Genomic DNA, 17,194 nt, shown 5'->3' with positions numbered 1-17,194 from the left:
TTCCACCACGTTATTCATCTATGGACACGCCGGCCTCCGTCATTCAGGCCGGGAGCAGACACAGGGAAGGGTGGCCCAGGAGTGGAGCCAGCAGACTGGGACCTGCTTTTGAAGCCAGACTCAAGAGATGCATCAGCCCTGGCCGGTGTGGCTCAGTGGATAGAGCGTCGGCCTGCAAACTCAAGGGTCCCAGGTTCGATTCCGGTCAAGGGCATGTACCTTGGTGGCGGGCGCATGCCCAGTGGGGAGTGTGCAGGAGGCAGATGATCGATGTTTCTAACTCTCTATCCCTCTCCCTTCCTCCCTTCCTCTCTGTAAAAAATCAATAAAATATATTAAAAAAATAAAAAATGTGATTATTGCCGAAACCGGTTTGGCTCAGTGGATAGAGTGTCGGCCTGCGGACTGTAAGGTCCCAGGTTCGATTCCGGTCAAGGGCATGTACCTTGGTTGCGGGCACATCCCAATAGGAGGTGTGCAGGAGGCAGCTGATCGATGTTTCTCTCTCATCGATGTTTCTAGCTCTCTATCCCTCTCCCTTCCTCTCTGTAAAAAAAAAATCAATAAAATATATTTAAAAAAAAATGTGATTATTAAAAAAAAGAGAGATGCATCAACCACAGACCCCTGGCTGTGCAATCTGGTCCCTACAACCCTCAGTCCTTGGTCTGGAACGGAAAGATGAGAATAACGCCCGTTTCTCAGAACAGACGTGAGAGTTTACGTCGTCATCCTGGGACCCCGCCGTGTGAGCTATGACCCGCGTGTTAATTTTACGGGCCCCTATGCCTATGAGACAGACTCTATGCATAGTCATTAAATTACTGAAAAAGGACTTCAGCCGCCCTGCGGCTTAGGATTGCCCTCACGCACATTCTTCTCCTGGCCCACGCTGCCAGCAAGGATTACCTACGGGCCTCCTCGGGTCACGGTGAGCATTTGTAGGGATTAAACAGGATTAAAGGGACAAGCCTGTTGGCGGAGCTAACTACCCTTTTATTTTTATTTTTACTTTTTTTTAAAATATATTTTATTGATTTTTTACAGAGAGGAAAGGAGAGGGATAGAAAGCTAGAAACATCGATGAGAGAGAAACATCGATCAGCTGCCTCCTGCACACCTCCCACTGGGGATGTGCCTGCAGCCAAGGTACATGCCCTTGACCGGAATCGAACCTGGGACCTTTCAGTCCGCAGGCCGACGCTCTATCCACTGAGCCAAACCGGTTTCGGCTACCCTTTTATTTTTTAAATATATATATATTTTTATTGATGTCAGAGAGGAAGGGAGAGGGAGAGAGAGAGAGAAACATCAAGGATGAGAGAGAATCATGGATCAGCTGCCTCCTGTACGCCCCACACTGGGGATCAAGCCTGCAACCCGGGCATGTGCCCTGACTGGGAATGGAACCGTGACCTCCTGCTTCATAGGTTGATGCTCAACCCCTGAGCCACGCTGGCCGGGCCAGGCTACTCCTTTAGATAGTAGGGCCCAAAGCCCCTCTCCTCATGCTTCCAATATCTTGCTTCTCCTTTTTTTAAAAAAAATATTTTTATTGATTTTTTACAGAGAGGAAGGGAGAGGGATAGAGAGTTAGAAACATCGATGAGAGAGAAACATCGATCGGCCGCCTCCTGCACACCCCCTACTGGGGATGTGCCCGCCACCAAGGTACATGCCCTTGACCGGAATCGAACCTGGGACCCTTCAGTCCGCAGGCCGACGCTCTATCCACTGAGCCACACCGGTCAGAGCTCTTGCTTCTGTTTTAAGGGCAAGTAATTCCAGGGAGGCTCTGATAATTAAAGCCTGGGTTTTGCAGATAGTCCTGGATTCAAAGCTTGGGTCTGCCAGTTTTCTAGTTGTGTGCTACAGGCTGATTTAACATTTCTTTCTGCCCTAGCTGGTTTGGGTCGGTGGATAGAGCGTCGGCCTGTGGACTGAAGGGTCCCAGGTTCGATTCCGGTCAAGGGCATGGACCTTGGTTGCGGGCACATCCCCAGTGGGGGGTGTGCAGGAGGCGGCTGATGGATGTTTCTCTCTCATCGATGTTTCTAACTCTCTATCCCTCTCCCTTCCTCTCTGTAAAAAAATCAATAAAATATATTAAAAAAATTAAAAAATTTTTCTGAGCTTTAGTTTTTTTGCCCCAGTGAAATGAAGATAACACAGGATTTGATCCTAATTAAAATTAGATAATGTATTCAGACGAGATACGGAGAGGAATTAGTGAGTTGAATAAGCACTAACGGCAATTCATATCCATCCCTTCCTCCCTAAATATCCGTGGAGCAGCTAATGTGGCCTAAGCACTCCCCAGCACCTGGAGAAGACCCTGTCATCCCTGGGACAGACAGACGAGGAAGTGATGACAGCACATAGTGTGGCCAACGCGGCGGCTATGACAGAAGTAAGTACTGGCAGGCACCTACTGACAGCCCGGGCGGGGAGGGCGTCGGGGGCTATCCGGGAGGGCTTCCTGGAGGAGGTGATTACCATGAAGAAGCTTGAGGGGGTGGGGGGGGAGGAGCAGGAGTAGGCCAGGGGGACAGAGGGGACACACCGGGCAAGGACAGAGCTCTGAGAGAGCAGGTTCCTTTGGGAAGATGGCGAGCAGCTCGGACCAAAGGAAGTCATCGAGGTTTGGAGCAGGCATCCTCAAACGACGGCCCGCGGGCCACCTGCGGCCCGCCGAGGACATTGATCCGGCCCGTGGGGTGCCGCTGCCTGTCCTGCTTAGCAGCCGACAGGTCCCGGGCCCGCAGTGCGCATAGGAATTTGTTCATAGTTATTTTTTTTAAACTATATTGTTCATAGTTTTTTTTTTTTTTTTTTAAACTATAGTCCGGCCGTGAAGAAGAGGATTTTCTTTTTCTTTTTTTAAATATATTTTATTGATTTTCTACAGAGCTCGGAGGGAGAGGGATAGAGAGTTAGAAACATCCATCAGCCGCCTCCTGCACACTCCCTACTGGGGCTGTGCCCGCAACCAAGGTACATGCCTTTGACCGGAATCGAACCCGGGACCCTTGAGTCCGCAGGCCGACGCTCTGTCCACTGAGCCACACCGGTCAGGGCAAGGAGAGGATTTTCATGTCAGGAAGACAGGCCTGGAGCGTCCCCGATCCTTAAACCTCGTGAACCACTAACCCTAACCCTAACCCTAACCCTAACCCACCCCCCACCCCAGTGAGTGAATGCACGCGCCTCACCTCCGTCGTTTCGCGGCCCCCACCCTTCAGGGTTCCTCCGAGGACTAACCAGGATGGTGCTGGTCAGGTGCGCAGCCAAGCGCGTGTCACCTAACAAGTGTTTTCATCAATCCCCGTTCTCTTGGCTCACCCGCCGGGTAGCTAACAGAAGAGACCTCCTCCCAGGCCTCTCTCCTCCCTTCCTTCCCTTTCCTCCCCAGCAGCGGCAGCGGCAGCGGCTCAGCGCCAGGGACGCGGAGGCTGTCCGCCCAGGCGAGCATCCGAGTGATGATTACAAAGCAGCGCAGGGGACGCGGGACCCGGGCTGGAGAGGGCGGCGCATGCTCAGTGAGCCGAACCTGGGGCAGAGAGGCCAGCGGCTGGAGAAAGATGGTAAGGGGGCGTGGCCCAGGGCGTGGCCTAGGCGTGGACTGGGAGGGAACGAAGCTGGGCATGCTCAGTGCGCCCGGGACGTGGTGCCCGCGGCTGGAGGAGAGCCAGTCAGGGGCGGGCGCGAGGGCGTGGCCGAGGGTGTGGGTGGGGCGAAAGCGAGGCCGCGCATGCTCAGTGCGCCGGGTCTGGGGCGGGGATCCTTTGCGGCTGAAGGAAAGCCGGGCTGGGGCCGACCAGGGGGCGGGAACGAGGGCGTGGCCTGTCCTGGGCGGGGCTTGTCCTGGGCGGGGCCGCGCGAGGGCGCATGCTCAGTGCGCCGCGCCTGGGGCGAGGATCCTTGAGGCTGAGGGAAAGCCGGGCTGGGGCCGACCTGGGGGCGGGGTCTGTCGGGGGCGGGGCCTGACCGGGGCGGGGCCGCGCGAGGGCGCATGCTCAGTGCCCGCAGCTGCTCCCTCGGTCCAGTGCCGCAGCCGGAAAACCGCAGCGGTGGCGGCGGCGGCGGCGGCCAAGGGGAGCGAAGGAACCGGGCGTGAAAGGGGAAAGCCCCGAGGGCGTCACCGATAAGGCGGGAGTTGAGAGTCGGTTGCGGCGTCTCCCGGGCGGCGGACGCGGGCGGCGGCGGGGGGCGCGGAGGAGGGCCGGCCGCAGTGATTTTGACGTTTCCTGAGCGTCGTGCCGCCGGCCGCCCCCGCCCGCGCCCCTGCGCCCGCGGCCTGACGGAGGGAGCGCAGCCTCACCATGGCGGGCCTCGGTCCCCGGCGCCGGCGCTGAGCCCCCGGCCTCCCCGCGCTGCAGCCGCCGCCCCCGCCGGGCGGCCGAGCGCAGACAAAGGGGAGCGGCCTCGCTCACGCGCGCTCGCGGGCGGGCGGCGGGGGCGGCGGCCGGTCCCGGGCCCGGCGGCGGCGGCGGCGGCCGGACGCGGGGGGCTCCCCTCACGCGGACCCCGAGCCGCCCCGGCCGTCCGCGCACCATGTGAGCGCCCGCGCCGGGCACCCATCACCCCGCGACCATGGGGGACGCCGCGGACCCGCGCGAGCTGCGGAGGACGTTCATTGTCCCCGCCATCAAGCCCTTCGACCACTACGACTTCTCCCGGGCCAAGATCGCCTGCAACCTGGCCTGGCTGGTGGCCAAAGCCTTCGGGACAGGTAGGCGGCGGCGCCCCCGCCCTGCCCCCCGGGAGGCGCGCATCCCGCGCCCCGCGCCCGCCCGTCCTCCCGCCCGCGGGCTCCGGGAGGGGAGGAAGGAGGGACACACGCGGCGGGTTGGGGCCGGAGCCCAGCGCCCTGGCGTGGTCGGGGAGGGAGGGATGGAGGGGGTGGTCCTGCCGGGCTCCTTGGATTGGATCGCGGATCAGGTTTTTTGGGGGGCAATTTGGTCGGGTTCCGACCTAATGGTTTTCATCGATGCGGTTTGTTCCCCTCCTTGCGCTCCATCCCCCGACCCCCTATAACGGTGCCCACTCCACCGGCAAATCTGAGCTGGTGTCTGTGTGGTTGGGGGGCGGGGGGCGGGGGGCGTAGCTCTACCTTGGTTTTGACACTTGGAACGAGGCTGCCATCCGGCCTCCCGCACGTCAGGCGCCCGCCCGGGTCGAAAGGCGCCGGGAGTCGCTCGCCGAGGTTGCAGGCGCCCTGGGAGCCCTGATCGAGCCCCGGTGCTGTGTTTCCATTTCGTATGGGCCACGGAGACATATTCCTTTCTTCCTTTCCCCGCCTCCCTCCCCCCCCGCAAACGGATGTTGGCTTCATTCGTGGAGGGAAAGAAAAACTCGCCGCCGTGGGGTGTTTTTTTATTTTTATTTTTCAAGCAGGAGAGTGCTTTTCAGGGCGCGGAGCCCTCCCGCGGACCCGGCCTTTGCAGAATAACAGGAAAGGGGCCTCTCGTCGCGGCCCCGGGAGCCCGTGTGGCGGCCGGTCGCTGGGAAAATCCGAGTTTTGCTGGGAAAATCGGAAGCTGCGCCCTTTCTCGCTCAGCAGTTTCATCTGGTGGCTTTTAGGGGTCATTTGGGAAGGTTTCTGGGCCCCCGTTCATCCATTTGGGGCATGTGATATATTTGCTGGGAAAGTGTCTTAGGGTGTACACACTTCTCTCCAGATGTGAAGGAAGGATCGTTTGGGGAGCTCAGGGGTTGCACGTCCACCTAGGAACCAGGAGGTCAGGGTTCGATGCCCGGTCAGGGCACAGGCCCGGGTCGCAGGCTCGATCCCCAGGGTGGGGCGCGCAGGAGGCAGCGGATCAGTGATTCTCTCTCATCACGGATGTCTCTCTCTCTCCCTCTCCCTCCTTCTCCCTTCCTCTCTGGAATCAATTTAAAAAAAAAATTTAAAGATAGTTTGGGGCGGTTGGGGGTGGGGAATGGCTTATGCCCCCCTTTAGAGTTGTGAAAGGAGCTGGGTCAAGGTTTAATTCACTCAGCTGTGCCCAGCGGGGTGTTTTCCAGGCGGCTCCTTTAACTTGGCCACGGAGTCTCCGTGTTTGGGAAATTATCTGAATCGGTTTTGAGGGAGCCGTCCCATTTTTTGTGATTTTATATTTGTGTCACGGCTTTCTTTGCACTTGAATCCTCGGGCTTTGTTGCTGAAGGAGGTAAAGATGTCAAGTGTTTTACAAACGGGCACCAGGCGTAGACGTGATTTTTCCAAAGGTCGTCTGGGAAGAATGTCCATGTCCGGTTCCTCTGGACCTGACCGTGTCCGGCGGCACCGAGGAGGGGGCACGGAGCTGGGGGGGTGTTCATATTCCCCGGCGCCTCTGCCGTCAGCAGCGAGGAGAGGGGAAGTGTTTGGGTTTTGGCCTGAGCGGCCCAGGAAGCTGGAGCCCTCCCCCCCCCCCCCCCCCCGGAGGAGAAATGGGGGCCGGCCGAGTCTTTAGAGAAGGTGCGATGGATGATGGCGTGTGGACAGGCAGAGGGACAGCAGGGCACTCCGCGCCCAGAGGTCAGTCAGCAAGTGGCCCCGGGTCACCGAGGCTCCTCCCCGGGACCCGCCTCCTGTGTGTCTGTCTGTCTGTCCGTCAGGCGGGTCCACTAGCTTCTGGGCCCAGGAGGGACACGTAGCGAACACGCTGCCCGAAGAAAGGAAGTGAAAGGAATCAGATGTGAGCGCAGCCCCGCTGTGCCGGGCCCTGGGCTCCAGGCTGTGCATTGAGCTGCCCACGTGGGGTTCGGGGCTCACGGCACCTCGGTGGTGTTGGTGCTGTGTCCCCCCTTCTGAAAAAAACCCACGCAGCGCACAGAGAGGCCACGCAGCCTTCCGCCCCTGTCACGCTTTCCCAAGGGCGGGGACGGGTCGGGATCTGACGGGCTCCCGGGGTTTGGCGATGCTGCGGACTGGGCACGCCTGGATCCCCAACCTCGAGGCACGTGGCTTGGCTTCTTCCACAGCAGCCCTCGGGCTGTCCCGTTAGCAGATGAGGGGGTGGCCTGGGAGGTGGCTTTGCGGGAGCTGACACATCTGGCCAGCGGTGGGGTCCCGTGCTCAGGGCGTTCTGCCGCGGAGAGAGAGCCCGCTCCTCGCCGCACTCGGCAGAGTCATCCCATCTGCGGCTGGGAAAAGGGTGCAGCTAGCGCTGGTAACGGCCTCCCTTCCCCTTAAAGAGCGGCCGATCTTAAACTGTCAGATGGTTTCAATGGGTATTGTTGGTACTTAGTAACATTTGCCTTGGCAACAGTTGGAATGTCTGAAAAAAACCAGGAAAACCAACCCCAGCTTCCAGGCCTCAGAGCGACTTAGAAACAAAAAGGTAACGCCCCGCAGCAAGGCCTGTTGGCTGATTTCGTTGGTTTCCTGGCCAGGGATCTTTGGAAGTACAAGCGTGTACGGTGTGACCAGGAAAAGGGAACGTCTTATTTCTTTTGATGTCAATGGTCTTCGTTTGCTGCAGACACTTATGCAGCGAATGCTGACAGACTGCATGTTTCAAAGGTCTTACCTAATAGTAGTCAATGAATCACTCGAAAATCAGCCCAACTTTGCTCTGATTACTAAAATCACTTTTTTTAAAAATATATTTTATTGATTTTTTTTTACAGAGAGGAAGGGGGGAGGGACAGAGAGTTAGAAACATCGATGAGAGAGAAACATCCATCAGCTGCCTCCTGCACGCCCCCTGCTGGGGATGTGCCCACAACCAAGGCACATGCCCTTGGCTGGAATCGAACCCGGGACCCTTCAGTCCGCAGGCCGACGCTCTATCCACGGAGCCACACCGGTCAGGGCTGAAATCACTTCGTTAACGATGCCATCGGTGTAGGGTCTTCGGGCGAGGGCTTTGTCTTTCCCCATGATAAACCGTCTAACTTTGACAACTTCAAGAGCAGTCAATTTTAGAACCAGACGTAGAAAAGGCACTTACTAGTAAAACGATAGCTAGAATCAACTGTGGGCACAGCCTGAAGTGTGTGAGCCGTAAAAAATAGATAAAGCGTGAGCGTCGTCGCACCTAGAAAGCAGACAGGTGGAGCGTCACTTAATCTGAAGTCCTTCCTGTCAGAAGCTTTGGATCGTGTCCTTCTCTTTTCACTCAAAATGGTCTCGGTAGTCCAGATGTCGGTTGTTTATTTTGTGGAAGAATGCAGACCCAGTTTTGATCAAGTCAGGAGTCAGCTCGTCTGGATGATTTTAACCAGTAAACAGATCCTCTGATGACTGTGAGCAAGGGGCAGGAGTGAGGAGGGCAGCCTGCCTGCCGCTCTGAACGTCCGCTCCCCCAGTCCTCTGGAGGAAATGGCGGGGCGGAGCGTCTAATGACTCGCTTCCTCACTGAATTCTTGCATTTGGAGATCTTGGCGTGCACTTCCTCATGTCGCTTTATCGTTCCAACCCTATCCAGTACTATCTCCCTTCTGGGCCGTCTGGTTGAGTACGACATCAGCTCACGTGCTCTTATGAACACACCTGACACTTTCTGTGTCTGTCCCAGCACGCGCTGGGGTCCAGAGCCGCCCTCCACAGGAGCTCGCTGGTGCTCATGCGGGGGGTGACGGCGGGGCCAGGGTGGGAGGGTGCGCGGCTCTCGGGGGCTCACAGCAGAGGCTGGTGTGGGATGTGCTGCAGGAGTCAGCAGGCCATTCCCAGGAGCTCGAAGGGGGTTGGGACGGCGGGGACAGCTGCTCACAGTAAATTTTTTAAAAAATATATTTTTATTGATTTCAGAGAGGAAGGGAGAGGGAGAGAGAGAGAGAGAAACATCAATGATGAGAATCATGGATCAGCTGCCTCCTGCACGCCCCCTACTGGAGACTGAGCCCGCAACTTAGGCGTGTGCCCTGATCAACCATCCAACGGTGACCTCCTGGTTCATAGGTGGACGCTCAACCCCTGAGCACGCCCAGTTACTGAGAACTTACACCTCCCGTGTCAGGCACTTCCGTGTCTTCTCTCACTTTAATCCAGGACATAGGACGGAAGGAGGCTGGTCAGGAGCTGGAAACTGTCAGTCATTCCCGTTACCCGGGGAGGAGCCCGAGGCCCAGAGCGTAGGAGCGGAGTCTGTGCTCTTGACCGCTGCCGGCACAGGTGGGAGGCAGGCTCGTGGGAAAGAGGCCTTAGGTCGGAGGGCGGGGATCCCAGCTTTCTGAATGACTGGACTAGGGATGCCTGCGAGGCTTTGAGTTAAAGGCGGTTGGTAAGAGCATGAGGTCACCTGAGGTTTAGGGAAGATGAGGTCACTTGAGCCTTTAAGAGTCAGTGACTGGGAGGTGAGTCGCGATGCCATTGGCCAACGGGGGTGGTGGGGGGGTGGTGGCGGTGGGGAGCAGTGGGGTGGAAGGCGCGCCACCTTTGTCTGAGGCAACCTTGAACTTGATGCGTTGGCCAAATCTCCGAGAAGCCTAGGACGCGGCTAGCTGTAAGTGTAGGTGTGCAGTGCGATTGAGAAGCGCAGGCTGGGAATTACAGCGTGGAATCTCCTGTGTATAAAGTGTGACTGAACTTGGAAGTTTATGAGATCCCGGGGCGAGAAGACGTTGCAGGCAGGATCTAGGGCAGTGAGCTCTTCGAAGGCCTTTGGGGGAGCCCGCGGAAAAGGAGGGAGGCCCAGGGAGAGCAGTCGGGTGTGGAGAGAATCACAGGGGTGATGCTGAGGCCCCGGGGAGGTCCGGCGCTTTAACCAGGCCTTTCCCCTCGAGTTGGGCTCTGGCAGGGAGACGTGGTGAATGTGTCACTGCGTGGAGCTCTGCAAATGTGAAAGGAGTGGAGGTGGCAGGCGACTGGGCCCTGGAGGGAGGCCGGTCAGACTGGGCCCTGGAGGGAGGCCGGTCAGACTGGGCCCTGGAGGGAGGCCGGTCAGACTGGGCCCTGGAGGGAGGCAGGCGCTGCAGATGGAGGAACTGGTGTGTGCAGGCTGGAGGCTGAGACCCAGGCCGTGTCAGTGACGCCGCACAGCCCGCGGGTTGGGGGAGGTGGGAGACCCGGCTGGAAAGGTAGGGTGGGACAGAGCTGCTTGAAGGGCCAGCTTAAGGAGCAGTGGGTTAAACAGCTACAATGACTGGTTCACTGAGCACGCACTGGGGTTTGTGAGAGAGTGAGGAGCAGAGAGAAGGGTGCTCAGAGCAGGGCGGCCGGAAGGCAGAGGCAGACAGCTCTGCAGGGGAGGGAGTGTGGCCACAGGAGCTGGGCAGGGGCAGCGCAGGCCTCGCTGCAGGTCACGGGGAGGGCTTAGCCCTCAGAGCGGCTGGAGGCCTTTGAAAGCCCGGCTTGTTGCTGGCGTAGACGTGACCAGCTTGCTCTGGGGATAAGCAGGTCGGCTCTGGGGGAGCGTGGCTGGCTGGAGCAGGGCCGAGGGTGGCCGTGTGGAGAAGACGGTGTGGGTGAGTGCATGGCTCTGTGACAGGCGCTGACTGCCTGGGCCGGGGGGCCGGGGGGCCGGGGGCCGGGGGCTGGGGCTCCAGTCCAGAGAAGGGTGGGTTGGGACTGGATTTGGTGATGGGTGTGATTTGGGGTGGAGAGAGAGGGACAGGGCTGGGTGAGGACTCCGAGGTTTCGGCTGGGCAGCCAGGTGGCTCACGGATGTAGGGGACCCTAGAAGATGCTCACGTTTGGGGGAAAAGATGGATTTGGGGCATCTCAACGTTTTGCAACTTTTTTTTTTTTTCAGCATAATTTCAAATACCTAACATAATACAGAGAACTCCTGAATACCCTTTACCCAGATTGACCGATGGTTAGCATTTTGTCCCATTTCTTTCATTCTCTCTCTTCCCCTCCGCCCACACGCACTCCCACACGCGCGCTCACACACACGCTCACACAGATCCTTAGCTCATCGTGCACGTTTCCTGCTCCAGGCCTGAGCAGCCATTTCTCCGGGAGCTGCTCCTGCTCGTGGGCAGGGTCTCAGACAGCAGCTCAGAGGCGCTGCGCTCATTGCTGACAGCGAGGAGACCCACGTGTGTGCAGGCATAGCCTTAGCCACATCGCTCTCTCTCCGCAGGGAGGTAGGAACCCCCGCTCATGCCCACACTCCCATTTCCGGCCACCCCAGGTCATTCAGGTCTCCCCTTCATGTGCGCGGCCCTTGTCCGGGAGAAGCGGCTCCCCTGGCTGCGGTGAGGCTTCCTGGGCCATCCGGTGAAGAGATGAGCGGGCGGGAGGTGTGGTCACGGGAGGGCGGACTGCGAGCTGAGGAATGCGGCCCAGCACCCCGCCCGCCCGCCAGCCCGCCCGCCCGCCCGCCATGTGATGGGGAAGGAGGGAGCGAACTCTTCACTGGCATCTGCTCAGAAGACACCGCCCTGAGTGACTCCCTGCGGCCGCTGTGGTGCGGGCCCTGTCCTCGGCGCCAGGACACTGGACAGGGACACGTCCTGCTGTCCTGAGGCCCCTTGCAGCGGGCAGAGGCGTAACAAGCACCTGAGTGTCGTAGGGAGTGACCACTGGGTCAGGGATGTGCTCTGAGGAGGTGACCTTCACTGCGTCTGATGGAAAGAGCCCCCGCGTGAAGGGTGGGGGGAGCAGCGGGCCTGGAGGGCGGCCTGGGCGCACGTAGAGGCGTGAGCTGGAACCTGCAGCGGCGGGAAGACGGGTGTTGGGGCCCAGGGCAGGGCAGGCAGAGGGCACTGGAGTTGAGGAGGGTCGCAGGCATATCTGTGGACCTGGGGGACTCAGGCCCCGTACCATGTACATGGGTGAACAAAGTCTTGTCTTTTTTTTTTTTTTTTTAATTGATTTCGGAGAGGGAGGGAGAGAAACATCAATGATGAGAGAGAATCATGGATCAGCTGCCTCCGGCACACCCCCTACTAGGGATCGAGCCCACAACCTGGGCATGTGCCCTGACTGGAACGGAACCCGGGACCCCCCAGTCCGCAGGCCGATGCTCTATCCACTGAGCCACACCGGCTAAGTCGGGATTCGTCTGTTTAAATCCAGTGCCCCCATTTTCCCACTGCTCGCGCCACCCCCATGGCAGGGAATGTGGGCGAGGGGAGCAGGGAGTGGCTCTGAAGACGATACTGCGGCGAGGCGGAGCGTGGCCGGGAAGCCTTCACTTTGAGAGAAACCTCACGTGTCCTGGTGCACGGATGCGACGGGCAGCCAACCAGCTTCACAGAAAACGTGGCCATCGCCTGAGCGGCACGCCCGTCCCCGTCCCTCAGGCCTTCAGGGAGTGCGGGTTTCAGAGCCGAGATCCGGGAGGGGTCACGGCCCCATTGGGTGGTTGGGCTGTGGCTGGCGCACAAGAAAAACCCGTCGGCGTCCCTGGCAGGCCCGGGAGAGGCGCTCACCCGCTCCCGGAGTCCCTCTTATCTCGGCCGCACTCTGGGGAGAGGGCGAAACCTCTTATCGCGGATGCCGGTTTATCTCCTAACGTGCCGTTTCGGTTCATTGGTTTCAAAATGTGATGCAAGTCCAAACTGCTCTTAAAAAACGGGAGTCTGCCCTGTCGGTAGAAATGAGACATTTTCCAAGTTGCCTCTTAAGCATGTAGTTGTTCAGGTCTTGGTTTTCAAGTGACCTGCTTGGGCCCGGCCGGAGCGGCTCAGCGGTTGAGCGTCGACCTGTGAACACGGTTCCATTCCCGGTCAGGGCTCCATCCCCAGGGTGGGGCGTGCAGGAGGCAGCCGATGAGTGATTCTCTCATCATGGATGTCTCTATCTCCCTCTCCCTTCCTCTCTGAAATCAGTAAAGATAACACGTACATGTGTGAAGCGACCTGTTCTGGAATAGTCACCGCAGCCTGGCCTTCTTTGGGGCGGAAAGGGCTCTTTCTGCCGTTTCCATGAAACACTCTGACGTGCTCTGGCCCCTTCGCCCCCCTGGCTGTGGGAGGAGTGAAGCTCACCTTGTACCCTGGGGTGGGAGTGGCATGGTAGGGGGCCCTCGGAAACGGCCAGGTGTGGGGACAGGATGTGAGAGCAGCCACTCCCTGCGGATGGATGCACAGGGGTGATGGGGGAGGGGAAGTTTGTGACCCTGATAATGAGCAGTCTTTTCTTCCCAAAGCTGGGACCCAAAGCTAGGACCTTTAGGTGGGTCCCTCAGCTCCTGGGGTGCTGGGTTAGGGGGTCCCTCAGCTCCTGGGGTGCTGGGTTAGGGGGTCCCTCAGCTCCTGGGGTGCTGGGTTAGGGGGTCCCTCAGCTCCTGGGGTGCTGGGTTAGGTGGTCCCTCAGCTCCTGGGGTGCTGGGTTAGGTGGTCCCTCAGCTCCTGGGGTGCTGGGTTAGGTGGTCCCTCAGCTCCTGGGGTGCTGGGTTAGGGGGTCCCTCAGCTCCTGGGGTGCTGGGTTAGGGGGTCCCTCAGCTCCTGGGGTGCTGGGTTAGGCGAGTCCCCCCGCGCACTTGCCCTCTGTGGTTCCCAGCAAGCTGGTGCGCCCTGCCCAGCAGCGGGGCAGCCGGCTCGCCGCTGGTTAATGCAGCTGCGGGAGGAGAGTGCTTTCAATTATTAAAGGGGAGGATATTTTTAGATCTCCCCCAGATCCCAGATTGCCCCAGCTACTCTTGACCTCCTTCCAGCGTCCTGTATGGTCCCCAGCTGTGCGGTGGGTATTTCCACTGGGATGTGTGTGCTGTCATCCCCTGCTCACTGCCTCTCCCTGCGCTTCCTCACCTGTGTGAGCTGCGGCTCTGACTTCACCGCTGCCAGCGCTGACTCCCAGGGCAATGCCCGAGCCGCACTCTCGCTGGGTCGCGCTCTCCTTCGGAACTGCCACGCTCTCTCGTCAGCTGTCGTGGAAGGGCCTCGATCGATCGTTCTGTGCGTCCCTGGCCTTACATTCGAGCGGCCCGTTCAGGACCCTCACTCCCCAGGAGAGAGCGGGCGGGCGGGCCTGAGTGCGCAGCCCAGTGACGTGAGCCCAGGTGCCCGGCTGTGCCTGTGGGACGGCCCTGTCGCTCATCCGGGCTTTGGCATAAAGCATGGAGCCCAGTTAGGAGAGGGGAGGAAGCAGCGGTGCAGAGCAGAGACGGGAGAAAACAGCGTCCTGTCTGTCCGCTGTGTAAGCTGCCCTCTGTGTCCGTGGAGTGGGTCAGGGGGGTAGGACGGGCGTGGCCGTGGGAGGGTGGGGATTCCGAGGTGAGGGGTGCAGGGGATTTAGGCTTCTCGGGCGAGGCCTCAGTCTCCTGCGGGAGCTGTGTCTGCGTCTCCCAGTTGACTGCATAAGTGGGGGGAAGTCGCTGAAATCCCGTGCGGTCTCCCTGCTCACTGTGTGTGTGCGTGTGCGTGTGTGTATGCGTGTGGCTCAATGTGTGTGTGTGTGTGCGTGTGCGTGTGGCTCACTGTGTGTGTGCGGCTCACTGTGTATGTGTGGCTCACTGTGTATGTGCGTGTGGCTCACTGTGTATGTGCGTGTGCGTGTGGCTCACTGTGTATGTGTGTGTGTGTCTCACTGTGTATGTGTGTGTGCGTGTGGCTCACTGTGTATGTGCGTGTGCGTGTGGCTCACTGTGTATGTGCGTGTGCGTGTGGCTCACTGTGTATGTGCGTGTGCGTGTGGCTCACTGTGTATGTGCGTGTGCGTGTGGCTCACTGTGTATTTGCGTGTGTGGGGGGAGACACTTTTCCCGGAGCCACAGACCAGAGCCTTCCTCCTGTGGGCTCTGTGGTCCCCTTTAGGACGCACTCGGAACCGTGTCTGTGCAAAGACTTCTCTCCTTATTCCAGGGGTCTGCCGGGTCTGCTCAGATCGGGAATGGCCGCTCCATTTGGGGAGGAATCACAGCCTCGATGGCACAGGCGCCATCCTTAGGCTCGTTGTGTTTCTCGGGAAACCCTGTAACGCCTCCCTCTGCTCCCCCTAGAAAACGTGCCCGAGGAGCTCCGAGAGCCGTTCTACACGGACCAGTATGACCAGGAGCACATCAAGCCGCCCGTCGTGCACCTGCTGCTGTCGGCCGAGCTGTACTGCCGGGCGGGCAGCCTCATCCTCAAGAGCGACGCGGCCAAGCCCCTGGTGGGCCACGACGCCGTGGTGCAGGCCTTGGCGCAGAAGGGGCTCTACGTCACCGACCAGGAGCGGCTGGTGACCGAGCGGGACCTGCAGAGGAAGCCCATCCAGATGGTGAGCCTCCGCGGGGCCGAGGGCGGCCGGCGCGTGAATGTGTGTGAGTGTGTGCACGTGCCTGAGTGACCTCCTGGCGAGTCTCAGCCCGTCACACGTGATAGTGTAGTTGCTAAGCATGAGTTTTTCTGCGGAAAACACGCGGCGAAGGACACTGAGCTGGCCCGGGCCAAGCAGGCAGGGCCTCGCAGGACAGTCCCTGGAGATGAGGCCCGTGTTCAGTTCACAGTCTGCCGTCCCTTTAATATGTACTTTTACTGATTTCAGAGAAGGAGGGGGAGAGAGAGAAATATTCATGAAGAGAGAGAATCATGGATCGGCTGCCCCCTGCACGCCCCACACTGGGGATGGAGCCTGCAACCCGGGCATGTGCCCTGACCGGGAATCGAACCGTGACCTCCTGGTTCAGAGGTCAACGCTCAACCCCTGCCGCAGCCTGCGGGGCCGCTGCCCTTTAGCTCGGTTTGTAGAATGCTGGGCGTCATCGAGATGGTGTTGGGAGGAAAACGGCCGCACATTTGATGACGTCACGCTCCTCCATGAGACGGCCTTTCTCGGAGGCAGGGGAGATGTGTGTGTAGGAGGACAGAGGAAGAAATGCATGAAATTAAGGAAAAGAGTAAGAAATTATGAACTTGAAGTCGGATGAGCCAAATCAACTCACCGTCTAGCGCTAAAGGAGGTTGTGACCTACTTTGCTCTCTGCCTGTTTTTCTTCTTTTTAAAGCCCATTTTGTTACTGTTAAGGAGGGAGGGTAATGGAAGAGGTAGCTGTGCACTTGCTTACAGATCGGGGACTGGGCGGTGGGGACGGTTGGGAGGGTTATGGGCGGTGTGAGGGGTCAGCTCCGTGGTGCGCCCGGTCCCGTGCTCACCTGAGTTGTGCGGGCACGTCACCCCTGCGAGCAGCTGGCAGCCGGCGGGGAGCAGAGTTCCCCTCTGGCGTCCCCTCTGGAGTGTCGCTGCACGGCTGCTGCCCCTGTGAGTGTCTGCGGTCTGCAGGCCGAGGGCACGGTCCCAGCTCACCCACGGCTGGGGGTCCGTGTCTGCTGAGCCGCTGCCCACTCACACGGATGGCAGTGTAACCGGTTATCCCTCATCAGGTGAAGCACACGTATTTTCCACGTGGTTTCCTAGCACAGTGGGTGAGAGTGTATGAGTGTGGGAGTGAGTGTGAGAGTGGATGGGAGTGTGTGGGGCGTGAGTGTGAGTGTGTGTGTTGGTGTGGAGGGTGTGTGTTGGTGTGTGTGGGGATGAGTGTCACTGTGTGTGTGTGTGGGGTATGTGTGTGTGTGTTGGTGTGTGGGGGGGTATGAGTGTGTGTGTGTTGGTGTGTATGGTGGGTGGTTGTGTGTCAGAGTGTGTTAGTGTGTGTGTTGGTGTGTGGGGGTTGTGAGTGTGGGGGTGAGTGTGTGTGTTTGTGTGTGGAGGTGTTCGATTCCCCATCAGTGAACATGCCTGGGTTGCGGGCTCCATCCCCAGTGTGGGGCGTGCAGGAGGCAGCTGATCCATGATTCTCTCTCATCATTGATGTTTCTCTCTCTCTCCCCCCTCCCTTCCTCTCTGAAATCAATCAAAAATATATATATTTAAAAAAATAAAATAAGATAGCGTAATTTGGGGATCTTTTATTTCCATATGCTGCCTCCAGCTTTTTGGGGGGCGAGTTGAGTGTTGGTAGCAAAAGTATAACGGTAGGTATAAGGCCACTTAGGTATTTAAGAACATAAAACAGCAGCAGGGGCCAGAGGAGAGACGGGGGGTCCTGCGTGGATGTGCAGGGCGAGGAGCTGGAGCAGGTGGAGGCGTGTGGAGGGTTGGACTGGAATGTGCCCGTCTGAGGTGGAGGGGAGACGGGACCGTGGTCCGCGGACCACCGGTTGGCGACCGCTGGTTCAGAGGAAGGCTCTACAGAGTTCTGCGTGGATGTGGCGCGTGAGCTGGGAGCAGTTGGAGATGACGCTGAAGTTTGACGTCGCATTACTGAGTAACCATTACGACGTGATCGCCAACAGGAAACAGGAACAGGGCCTCCTCGGGGTAAAGATGGTGTCCCGAAGCCGGGGCCTCGGTGGGCAGCTGACCACGGGCTGTCTCCGTGCGCCCTCCCCG

At 59.0% G+C, this 17,194-nt stretch overlaps 1 protein-coding gene across 2 annotated transcripts in view; it reads left to right on the top strand.

The window, feature by feature from the left end:
• Positions 1-4,042: 4,042 nt before the first annotated feature.
• The window catches only part of CAMSAP2 (calmodulin regulated spectrin associated protein family member 2), a 36,957-nt gene continuing 23,805 nt past the window's right edge, over positions 4,043-17,194 (top strand). For both annotated transcript variants that reach the window (XM_080650939.1, XM_080650938.1), the window contains exons 1-2: positions 4,043-4,732; positions 14,823-15,082. In XM_080650939.1, coding sequence (XP_080507065.1) covers positions 4,594-4,732; positions 14,823-15,082 — 399 coding nt within the window. In that variant the 5' untranslated portion in view covers positions 4,043-4,593. The remainder of the gene's footprint in view (positions 4,733-14,822; positions 15,083-17,194) is intronic.

Source organism: Plecotus auritus (genome assembly GCF_963455305.1).
Source record: "Plecotus auritus genome assembly, chromosome: 14".
Lineage (NCBI taxonomy): Eukaryota > Metazoa > Chordata > Mammalia > Chiroptera > Vespertilionidae > Plecotus > Plecotus auritus.
This window is presented reverse-complemented; position numbering and strand designations above follow the sequence as displayed.